The 12,498-nt window shown below is 43.7% G+C and overlaps 1 protein-coding gene across 1 annotated transcript in view; it reads left to right on the plus strand.

Moving 5' to 3' along the window:
- The window catches only part of ALDH1A3 (aldehyde dehydrogenase 1 family member A3), a 49,736-nt gene that overhangs the window by 19,661 nt on the left and 17,577 nt on the right, over positions 1-12,498 (plus strand). The window contains exons 4-7 of the mRNA XM_073304294.2: positions 1,123-1,252; positions 2,957-3,018; positions 6,711-6,839; positions 9,465-9,578. Of these exons, the coding sequence (XP_073160395.1) occupies positions 1,123-1,252; positions 2,957-3,018; positions 6,711-6,839; positions 9,465-9,578 (435 nt within the window). The remainder of the gene's footprint in view (positions 1-1,122; positions 1,253-2,956; positions 3,019-6,710; positions 6,840-9,464; positions 9,579-12,498) is intronic.

The following is a 12,498-nucleotide window of genomic DNA, read 5'->3' on the forward strand; positions in this document are numbered from 1 at the left end:
AAGTCTGCATCCATGTGGTCTGCATCAGAGTATCATAGAAGATTAGGGTTAGAAGAGACCTCAGGAGGTCATCTAGTTCAACCCCCTGCTCAAAGCAGGACCAATCCCCAGGGCTTTGTCAAGGTCTTAAAAACCTCTACAGATGGAAATTCCACCACCTCCCTAGATAACCCATTCCAGTGCTTCACCTTCCTCCTAGTGAAATAGCTTTTCCTAATATCCAACCTAGACCTCCCTCACTGCAACTTGAGACCATTTTCTCCTTGTTCTGTCATAAGCTACTACTGAGAACAGTCTAGCTCCATCCTCTTTGGAACCCCCCCTTCAGGTAGTTGAAGGCTGATATTAAATCCTTCCTCTCCCCCCCCCCAACTCTTCTGCAGACTAAATAAGCCCAATTCCCTCAGCCTTACCTCATAAATCATGTGCCCCAGCCCCCTAATCATTTTTGTTGCCCTCCACTGGACTCTCTCTAATTTGCCCACATCTTTTCCGTAGCGCGGGGGCCCAAAACTGGACACAATACTCTGGATGTGGCCTCACTAGTGCCAAATAGAGGGGGAATAAGCACTTCCCTCGATCTGCTGGCCTTGCTCCAGCTAATGCAGCCCAATATGCCGTTAGCCTTCTTGGCAACAAGGGCACACTGCTGACTCATATCCAGCTTCTGCAGAAAATGACTTGGGGATTATAGTAGATGAGAACTGCCATTTTAGCCAGTCAGTCCCCAGCTTGTAGCAGTGCGTGGGGTTCTTCCATCCTAAGTGCAGGACTTAAAACTTTTGTCCTTCTTTTGGCCCAATCCTCCAATTTGTCTAGGTCACTCTGGACCCTATGCCTACCCTCCAGCATATCTAACTCTTCTCCTCCCCCCCCCCCCCCGCCCCACTCCCCAGCTAGGTATCACTTGCAAACTTGCTGAGGATGCAATCCATCCCACCATCATCCATGGTGTGGGGGAGGGGGGAAGAGACCACCTCTCTCCATTGTGCAGGGTGGGAGAAAGATGAAACCTTGTAGATTGCAGAAAATTTTTTGTCTAGAACCTTTAAAAACAACCCCAACCCCCACCCCAATAATTATTAAGCAGTATATAACCATGCATGTGATTTGTTGTTTCAGACCTTGGAAACAATGGACACAGGGAAACCTTTTCTTCATGCCTTCTTCATTGACTTGGAAGGCTGTATAAAGACACTTAGGTATTATGCTGGGTGGGCTGATAAAATCCAAGGAAGAACTATCCCAGTGGGTAAGTTGAACCATTCCATGTTCACCTTTAAAAACTCCTTCAGTCTGTGATATCAAGTACATTGAGACAATCAGTTTAAGGAGTTTCCCTTCTGAAAAAATCATCCCTCCCTCCCACCCCACAAATTACTTTATGCCTTTTCCCTTATGGAAAGGCCATAGAGTTTAACGGAAGATTATATTCCTCCCTGAGAGTTTTGGAATTGCCCTATAGACTTTTATGAGAATTCTATCCCTGGTCATTGTACATCCAGTTTCACTGAAACTAAAGATTTCGCTGTTGGTGAGAGTGCATTGGAAATCAAAGTTCAAAGGATATTTTTGAGTACCTTCTTTGTTGTTAGTTAAATTAGGTTTATTGGAGAGAGGCCAGATATGCTAGCTCAGATCTGTCGGTAATCCAAGTACATGGCAGACATTCAGTTCCTGGGGGTTCGGTCAAGCTCTAGTTTGTAGGGGTATTTAATTTATTTCTAAACACTTGCAGCACTTGTTAAAAACTCCTCTCCTAGGGTCTGTGCTTCATTACACCCATGCCAATGAATTTAGTGTGAGTAATTTAGGGAAGAATCTATCCGCTCATGTGTGAGCACAGGTGTGGCCTTGGGAAATGACGGCTGGTTTTTAAGAAAACAAGGGTGTTTGCACGAAGTCAGCGAACAGCTAATTGAAAGTCATCAGCCTGCTCCTTTCCTTTGCCCTAGTGATAGCTGGTGGTCTATGAAGGAAAGAGCACCACAGACAAAGGTTAAAGACGGGCTCCTTCTGGTAGCTGTGAAGGACTGCACTCCTTGCCCGCCTCCCGCCAGTCAGCATTGATTTAAGGGTAGCAGAGTCCAAGCCTATGTCAAATCCGATATTTCTGTCACACAAGCTCAGTTTAATTTGTAGAATTTCTCTCTATGGAGATGGCTCTCAGTCTTGTTTGAGATCACTTCCAAAGTGCATAATAACTAGAGACCGCCCCCTAACATGGAGCTTCATAAAAAGCAAAAGTTCTAGTGGGCAAATGGTTTTATTAAATAGTCTTTTTTGTTTTTGTTTTGTTTCTGAGAACAGAAACAAAATGATTCTAATTGAATCAAAACAAAACTTGATTTTTGTATCAAATTGAAATACTGTTGTGTTTTGTTTTTTTTTCCACATATTTCTTGTGGGAATCTGTCACAAAACTTTGGAATTTTTCCCTAAGAAATAAACCTGTTTCCCCACCACCACCACCAAAACTAAAAATCATAAAAGCGTTGATAATTCATTTTCTTTTATTCGTCACTGAAATGAAGAATTACACCAACTGAACATGTCTGAGCAGCAGGAGCAAGTGTAAGGGAGGAACTGACCCAGTGGAATTGATGTGATGCAAGTCAGTGGATTTCAAAGGGTTATACCAGTCTGAAGTAGAACAGCACTTGGCCCTCTGTAGATCACAGATCTGAATTGTTCTGTGATAGATTTATCCTATTGAATAACTTTCTTCCTTTTTGAAGAGCACCTTGCCTGAGTGTGGGATAGAATGGGTGACTCCACAATCTTCTCAGATTAGCTTCACCTCATATAACTCATTTATATTCATTCTGCCTCACCGTTCTGTTTATATCATCATTTTATATAGTTTCCACTATTCAGCCCCGCACAAGTGCAGTACATACAGGTATGTCACAATATTGGCTTTGATCCCTTACACATTTTGGTTTTTGTTTTGCAGATGAAAACGTTGTCTGTTTCACCAGGCACGAACCGATGGGTGTCTGTGGGGCTATAACTCCAGTAAGTATAAGACTGGCTAATATTTTTAGCCAAGAGGTGCTCGGACCCTGAGGATCCCCTCTATTTACAAATATATGTATGCCCCACAGCATTACAGCCATTGCCCTCTGTCGTGGGGCAAGTGCGCCCTGTCCCCTCTTGGGGCAGGGTAATTACTTCCCCACAGTCATGTCCTTACAGCCACCCCTTGTCTTGGAGTTGTGTGGACTAACAGTAAAAGTCAATATGGCCGCACTCTCAAGGTTGTCTGGCCCAATGGCCAGAGTCAGGGTGATGGCCCCTTCCCACAGGGCTGTGGGATCCAATGGCCCAAGTCACTATGGCTTCAGCTTGACTGGGGTGTATTGCCTAGTGGTCATCAGTCAGTGTGGCCACCTGGCAAGAATCAGTAAGTTCGCCCTCTCTCAGGGCTGTGTGGCCTGGTGGCCAGAGACAGTATAACTGCCCCTTCCGTGGGGCTACGTGACCTAGTGGCCTGTTAGAGGAGTGGGTGGCGGCCTGGTAGGAGGGCCCAGGCCCTCCCTGCTTCACCAGGTCCCCGCTCAGGGCTCGGTCAGTGGCAAGTATGCCTGTCACTGGGGAATCCATCCAAAATATGCTGATTCCACTCGGCAACAGAACTAGTCTCCCTGAGCTACTTCCTACTCAGTTCCTGATGCCATGGTCCCAGCGTTGCCATGGTCCCTGGGCTCCTCAGTCAGTGCGGCTCCCAACAACTCCGCCATGCATTGGGTGTCCTCCAGAGTCTCAGCATCCCTGGCTTCCACTCTCTGGGGCTTCTGCAGTTCCTGGGCTGGAGCTTGCAGCGTGCATCCTCTCTCTTTGATGGTCAGCCCTGAATGAGCTGAGCAGCTTCCTTTTATACCTAGTCTCTAGCCAGAGTATGCCTAGCAGGGCCACAGGGTTGTGGCCTCTTCGGCCCAGAGAGTGGAGTTAACTCTCGCCGTAGCGGTGCGGGGCAAGTGCGCCCCATCACACCCTCCTAGGCGAGGAGGCTGGACTGGAGGGCATTTCCTTTGGAGCCTGATGATGTTTCTTGACTCATCAGAAGGAATTGGCCTATGGTATTCCAAACAGCTCTTTGGCATAGAAGGCTGGGTCTCAAGATCAAGTCAGTCTCCCATATGGCACTTACACAAGAGTCACCAGTGACCAATCCATGATCATCTGCTATTCTTACCTCTTGAGCCTTTTCTTACTGAGTGGTTGCAAGCTAGTTGTCCTGACAGTTAAGGCTGCTGACTGCCTCTGGGGCATTGTGGTTTTTTTAGTTTTAAATTGTCATTTTTTAGTTTTGTTTCCTTGTTCCATAGTTTGGTTTTATAGCTGATCAATACCATTTTTCTTCTCCTGGTGGGTTTTTCTGATGCTGAGAAACTCTGGCTAGTACTTGGAATTCCTCAGTTCTTCAGCAAGTGGTATTTGCTTTATTTAAATAGGCAGCCGGACTTTACAGCTGTTGAGGAGACCCTAATGGCTGTAAAGTGCTTTGACCATCTGTTATAGAGGCAGAGTAGTGTGTGAGCTACTCTGCTGTGAGAGTCTGTTGAGGAAGGTCAGAGAAAGATCTTGGGCCAGTGTTGTGGAGGGTGAACCAGACTATACTAGAGGCTAAAACAACTCTGTTTTTGCTGGGACGCTGGAGACTTTGAGCCTGATCCAGTTTGCATTAATGTCAATGGACGTTTTTGCTTCTAACTTCAGTGGGAACAGGATTGGGTCCCTCATGACTGACTTCTGACCTAGATCTTGGAGTTGAATGGGCTGTTTGTTTGGTTTTTTTGCCCGATAGAGGTGACTGCAGAGAGAATAGAAGATGGCATAGATGAGTGTCCTGTAGATGATAGATTGACATGCGGAGACCGAGTTTGGCTTGGGAATGCATGCTGTCTCACTCTGTTTTACAGAGCCTGGCTCGGTTGAGGTAACAGAGCATTGTCATTTTGTGACTGTGCTGCATTTGAGTGAATCGAGTCCAGTGAAGTTGAGACTCTCAAGTGTTTTGCATTAGGGGCATAAGACTGAAGAGGCCCTCTTGGGTCATCGAATCTGCAGCCAACCCAGTCCTACAATCCTGCTCATACACTTCGCAAGCTCCAGCTTGCATTGACCGCTGATTTAAATGCCTCCATTTCCATCCTCCAAATGGACCTGACTGTTCGCAGATGCTTTTTTGGATTTATGCCCCTTCAAAAATTCTGTGGTGGCTATTTTCAGGCAGGAGGTTTGGAAAGCCACCATATCGTGGGGAGGGGGAAAGAACTGAGCAGATGCTATCTCAAGATTCTGTCTCTAGTGTTGCTATTTAATCTATGGGAATTGTACACAAATATTGGGCTTAAACTGCAAATGTAATCATTATCCATGCTGATACGACTCTGTGCACCCTGAGGCATATTGTTCCACTTTAAGGACATTGTCATAATAAAAAACCAAGGCCACTATCCATTCTGGTGTGTAATTGCCTTGATTTCAGTAGCATCTGTATTCGTATTTGCTTCTGTAAAACCTCTTATTTATTTTATTTTAAAATATCTGGACAGAATCCCTGTACATTTGAGATTGTTTAGCTCAACATCAATTATGTGGAGTTAAATGATTTGATTAATGATCCCTCCAACGTACTGAGACCCACCTATGTTCAGAGGTGCTGACTCTGTGGGTGCACCAGGGCTGGAGCACCCATGGGGGGGGGGAGTGGGTGCTGAGCACCCACTGGCCACCAACTGATCAGCTCCTTCTGCTCCCCTCCAGCAGCTCCCATCTGCCACCATCAGCTGTTCAGCAGCAGGCAGGAGGTGCTGGGGGGAGGGGGCGGAGCTGGGGCAGGAAGAGGCAGAGGAAGGCCGGGGTGTGTTTGGGGAAAGCTGAAAGTCAGCACCTGTGCCTTTATTTACAAATTATGCCAACCTCCTTTTGTAAAGTGCTTTGAGATCTACTGATTGTAAGAGCTAGGTATTATTGCATGGTGGTTTGTCCCAAGTCTGGCTCTCTGGCTAGTCTCTTCACTTATACCAGCACAATGGCATTCTGGGGTGGGGGGGATCCTGGCAGGTTTGGATCACACCTTCACAGTATGGTTTTCAGGTGTTGATTTTTAAATCATGGGTTCTAAACCTGAGCATTCTGGCCTCCAGGGAGGGCTGGCAACAGGCATTGGGGAGGGGGTCATGGCCACGGTGCCCTTCTCAATTGCCAAATCGGCAAAGGTCCCAGTTTGCTGGGTGAGGCATCATGTTGTGGAAAAGCGGGTCCCAGTATGGGAAAGGTTGAACCACTGTGGCAGATTATTTAAAATTCTGCTTTGTGTCTGGAGTTATGGATTAGAATACCAGAGGTCTTATCTTAGAAGTTACATTACTGTTCTGTTACCTGTGTGAAGTTCTGGATTCCTGTCTTGCTTGCCTCCATATATTTACAAAGAAGACCCTTGACTTGAGACTATGGAAGTCTTACTACAGTAAGAGAACCCATCATTCGTGACTGGTACAATTTGTACTCTAAACTTTTTTCAAAGGCAATAGCTGTGTAACCCACCTAGGCGCTATACACGATGTAACGGTGGATGTCTTTCTAGTCATTTTATTTTCTCTGTAGCCAACAAATGTCACTGAAAGCAAAGGGGAATACTGCACAGAGGTCAATAGGGAGCTGACTGGTGCTAATTTCATCAACTTTATACTCTCTTTCAGTGGAACTTTCCATTGCTTATGCTTGTTTGGAAGATGGCACCAGCACTGTGCTGCGGGAACACACTGATTATTAAACCAGCTGAGCAGACACCCCTCACATCCCTCTACATTGGCTCCTTGATCAAGGAGGTAAGAAATCTTAGCAGCACGTTCAAGGAGTTTACGCAAGTTACCGTTTCTCATAGGCAGCGAGTCCAATTCAAAAGGCAGCTGTAGCCATCGTCAGCTCCCAAAGATGTTGCTGCCAGCTCCGTTCGATGCCAGATCTAGAAACAATCTCCCCTTTTTCTTTCAAACTTTTATCTCTTGATCTTCTGTGCATGAATGCCCTAATTCACCAAGGTATTTATGCAAGTAGTCCCAGTAACTTCAATGGGACCAGGCTAGCCACATGCTTAAAGTTGGGCACGTGTTTAAGTATCTTGCTGAGACAGTGCTGAAATCACCAGGTATGTGGTGGGTCCCCCCCCCCCTTTTCTAATATGTTTAGCGAGACTATTTGGAGCTAAATTCTGCCACCCTTAGTCATGTTAGCGGCATTGTCCCATAAATTGTCGGGCTGATCACAAAGCTTGAGACTACTTGGCACGAGTACAGGGGGCAGAATTTGGCCCTTAGAATATGGGACTGGATCCTGCAGCTGCTTCATGCACAGAAATTGCACTACATTATTGTGATTTGACTTATGAAGGTGTGCCTGGTGCTTAACCGAGAACGAAAGTCTGGTCCCCATACTGAGCAGAGGGCTAATGACCCAGGACCCTAATCCTGCATGGAAAATAATGCAGGTGCAGGCATGCGCCCTCTCAGTTGAAAGATCAGGACCCAAGACCCTCCCAGGAAAATACATTTCAGATTTATGGCCTAAATCATCTCAACCAGGGAGTTGACGTCACCTGGTTAAGATGATCAGCAAGCCCACTGATGTCAATGCAGTTAAGACAAGGATGAATGCCCCCCATGGACGCCACCACCTCCTCCACCCATCCTGATGGCCCAGTCCTGCAGTCTTTACTCACATGGGCCTCAGTTTTGCCCAGCCTAGCCTAAACAAGTCAGTTGTCCTATTGAAGTCAATGTCACTGAAGCACAGGTCAAAAGTTATATGTGTTCTTATGTGCTTTGCTGAATTGTTGCCATGGGCAGTCCCAAAGACTATGCTTATATGGCCCCACACATCTCTTGCTTGCTTTTTTTTTTTAAAGTAGTTTAGCAAATACCTAAGAGTTTAAACCAACGTTCCCTGCAGAGCAAGTAGCAAAGTGTTGAGCATCCTTTGTCTCCCCCCTCCCCTCCCACAAGCTGGAACAGGCAAGCTAGACAACCATCAAAACCCTAAAACGTTACCCAGAAGAAAGTAGAATTTTCCAAGGCAATTTATAACCAAACCATGTTCCTTTTTTATTTATTTATTTATTTTTTTCTGTGTCAGATGAGATTCCTGCAGGTGCATTCTCTTATTAGCCTCATGAATGTGTGTACTGGAAGAATCCACCAGAAATGAAGGGAGCTGAATAACAAGTCACTCACAGGATACTAGGATTGTGTGCCTGCACTTCCCAGTCAGAAACAGACTGGCCAGCCTAGAAATATATATCTTCACAGCAGCCCCTGTTTCAGAGAAGATCAGGGTTGGAAGGGACCTCAGGTCATCTAGTCCAACCCCCTGCTCAAAGCAAGACCAATCCCCAATTTTTGCCCCAGATCCCTAAACGACCCCCTCAAGGACTGAACTCACAACCCTGGATTTAGCAGGCCAATGCTCAAACCACTGAGCTATCCCTGCCCTGCCCCCCATTTATTGTTTCAGAGAGCAATAAGCAGATCAGTTGGGCCAAGACTTTGGCTTGCATTTCACTAGAATTTTACCAAAGTTTTTCCTATTGTCATTGTGCCAGAACACACACAATGGCTGTCATAGGTTAATACATTATAAATGTGGTTAAAAACTGGTTACCATCTGCTCTCTTGGCACTAGTGGGGAAAAAAACGCATCATCTAATGGTATCTTACTGACATCTTAATTCTCCTGGCCTCTGAAGAACCACAAAGGCAACCTTGGGAACTTTCTGCTCAAAACAAACTTTAAAGGGCCAGATTTTGCCTTTAGTCTCCCATTGACTAGGGATGCATAGCTGTGGCTGGAGGCTAAATTTGTCCAGAAGACTATTTTGTTATAACAGCAGGGCTGCAAAATGCAAATCCTTCAATAATTCTCTCTCTCCTGGTGATTCCAGGCACTTGTGAGTGGCTCTTATTTTCATCCTGTCCAATCCAGGAGGTAGCAAGCAGCCACAGTGCTGGAAAAGATCATGAAAACCATTCTTAATCTGGAAAATTGTCTGTTTGCCTTTGATTTCAAACCTTTGGGTGCTACATGCTTCGTTCTTAAAAAGTACTAAGCATACTTTGGGGTTTAATTAACATTCGGGCCCTGATTCTGGTTTCAGTGTGACCACTTATGAGAAGTCATACATGTACGTAAAGTGTTTGCAGGATCAGGGAAGAGGTGCTGGTTAACTCGCTGTGGCATTGAGAGGCTCATCTAATTAATGTTTATAAAATTCTTTGAGATGCTCAGACCGAAAACACTATAGAAACTATTTCCATTGAGTGATGGTAAAACCTCCATATGGGAGCATAGTTTACATGTATATCCTGGTTCTTAGTCCAAGAAAATTGGAGTGCTGAGAAGAAATCTGAATGGTTCTTATTACCCTATTTCTATAGTATAATCTCTCATTTCATTTTCAGGTGGGCTTTCCTCCCGGTGTGGTAAACATAGTGCCAGGATATGGCCCCACAGCTGGGGCTGCCATTTCTGCCCATCAGAACATTGACAAAATAGCTTTCACTGGATCAACAGAGGTAGGTGATCGCTTCCTGCTTTAAACTTGCCTTTAGCCTTAGTGCATTACCGGATACTGCTCTTCGCAAGGAACAGTATTTCTCTGGTAGAAGTGCTATCTGTGGAAGCTTGGACCATTGTAAATTTCAGTGATACTCAGTGCTTGGAAAAACGAAATCTACTTGGTGGAATTTTTCAGAGGTTTTTGGCTGCTCCCACTGTAGTCCACTTCTGTCGAAAGCATATATATATGCTTTATTATATATATATATATATATATATATATATATAACCCAGTGTTATATCCATTCTGGGCCAAATCCTGATCCCATTGAAGTCCAAGTCAATGACAACATTTGTTATGAAAAGGACTAAGAGTTGGCCCTCTGATAGTAAAAATGGTATCATAAAAACACCTTCAACCCAATTTTTTCTTCTCCCTTTAAATTTAGATACAATTAAAATGTCACTACAATAAGCATCCTTTTTGGCTGTACATGCATGATAGAGACGTAAGCCTGCTTTGCTCAGGGAAAATGATCTCTCCAAGTGCTCGCTTGGGGTTAGCAGTCTGGGGGAAGGGAGCGGGGTCTGCATGGTCAGTGTTGTGCTGGTCCAGCTCTTGTTGTCTGTTAGTACTGAGCAAATAACTGGCAACCAACTTATATACTGAATTTCACTTTTTTAGTGAGGTGATGAGCCAGATATTTGCTTCTAAAACCTGAGCGCTCTAATGGCAGGCCGAAAGAGAACATGCCAGGGTGGTGAATGCTGCTGAATCAAAATTTGCCGGCGAGTTTGAAGAGTTTTGCTTTAAGAAAAAGAGGACTTGTGGCACCTTAGAGACTAACAAATTCTGAAACTTGTTTCCCCCCCCCCCCCACTAGTTGCTGAGTTCCTTTGCCCCTGTAATAATAATGCAAGAAAATCTATAGCAAAATGTATGCAGCATGTGTATATCTTCATCTGCTATGACAAAGGGCAGCATCCAATAAAGGAGGGTGCGTTATGCCAAGGATCTATGCATGTTGGCTATTCAACCAGGCCATGTGTTGGACTTGTTTGTTTTTCATTTTCCTCTGAGTACTCCCATCCTACTTGAGCATTCTTCCAACGCCTTCATTTTGACATTCACTGCATGCTTTTTATAATTTGCATAATTATGATAAATTACACTGAGCTGCCTTCTCCAACACCAGAGGTGTGTCTCATTTTATAGGTTCAAAGACCTGCTGAAGGCCAAATGTTTTGTGTTTAACAACACCATCTAGTGGCTTATCATACATATGTGCATTCCCATTGGTTATCCCAAAGGGGACATGGCACAGAGCATCCTTGTTCCTTATGAAGATTGTAATATAAATATGAATGGGATCGGCAGTATGCTCATGTTGAGTGTTGCCCTTTATTTGATACTCTATATAATTAGACAAAATATGTAAAATACATAGAATTATCTTTGTAGGCTAAGAATAATCTTTCTATAATCAAAATCAGGCACTCTGTTCTAAAATCCTAGAAACTTTCTTGTTTTTATGGATCCACTTTTTATAAAACATGAACAGATCTGTCATTACAAGAAAGACTATCTAATGCATTATCTTAATGTTCGGGCTGAAATCCTGTCTCCATCCAAGTCAGTGGGAGGTTTTCCATCAACTTCACTGGAGTCAGGATTTTACACATGGTATTTTTATCTTTGAGTTGTGGGTGGGCATTTAAAAATCAAAGTGCTTTGACACAGTAATGAGGGTCATATTGAGTACATTAGTTAGGTAGATATTTCTAATCCTTTTCACTTTCTGGTTCTTGTGTATTAGCATCATGATTTTAGTATTTGGGTGCAAATACTGCAAGCGATTGTTTAAATCAAAATGAACATGGAAAGGTGGAGAATGAAAACGTTTTTAAAACCATGTTTTAGGTTAACATAAATGCCTAACAATTTTGATCTTCAATTACCTGACAGTGTCTCCTTCTAGCTTCCTACTTTTCAGCATATTTAATTTATTCCTAATCAAGCAGCTACCATATAAGGTCTCTCTCTTACTCAGTTAGCTTTATAGCAAGTTATGTTAATTTTCAGCAGAAGACCGCTTTCTCTTTCTATTATCTTGAGGGCTAGCTGGGAGGACTCTGCACTGCTAATTGGAAGGACCAGGTTCACTTCTGGTTTGGGAATCTTGCTCTGGTTATAAAGGTAGCCGGTGAAACTTGAGTGTAACAAGCTCTTCAGCTGATTGAAACTTTTATGTTTTTTTTACTGTTCTGATTCAACAAGATCTGAGTGTTTCTCCCAGGCACACAACTGAGTACAAGGTTGAAAGGACATACCATAGAATCAAGGAGCACAATCTCTTTAGTGGAACAAAGAGAAGGCTAAGGAGTAACTTGGTCACAGTTTGTAAATGCATGTTTAGGGAACAAACATTTGATGATGGACTCTTCAGTTGAGCAGGCAAAGGTAAAACAAAATCCAATGTCTGGAATTTGAGCCTAGACTGATTCAGACAGCAAATAAGGCCTACATTTTTAAAGGGCCAGAGTAGTTCACCATTAGAACAATCTACCAATTCTTCAGTTAAGATTAAATCTTTTCCTAAAAGATAAGCTGTAGTTCAAACACACATTGTTTGGGGAAAGTTCTGTGATCCGTGTTATGCAGGAGGACCGACTAGATGATCACAATGGTTGATTTTCAAATCATCTTGTCAGAAAATACTAGGGGAAAATTCAAATGAAACAATTTTTTTATTTTTTTTAAATGATTTTTGTTCAAAAATTTTCGTGGAAAAAACATTTTCATTTTTTTTTTTTTTTGGACCAGCCCTATTTATATGACTATATTGTAAATTCTTAGGGCAATTCGTTCTGTAGTCAAAAATTAAAACCTGTCATGTGGTAGAGGATCTACTGATACCAGAGACCGAATCCCTTCTT

The sequence above is a fragment of the Lepidochelys kempii genome, chromosome 10 (assembly GCF_965140285.1).
Source record: "Lepidochelys kempii isolate rLepKem1 chromosome 10, rLepKem1.hap1, whole genome shotgun sequence".
Lineage (NCBI taxonomy): Eukaryota > Metazoa > Chordata > Testudines > Cheloniidae > Lepidochelys > Lepidochelys kempii.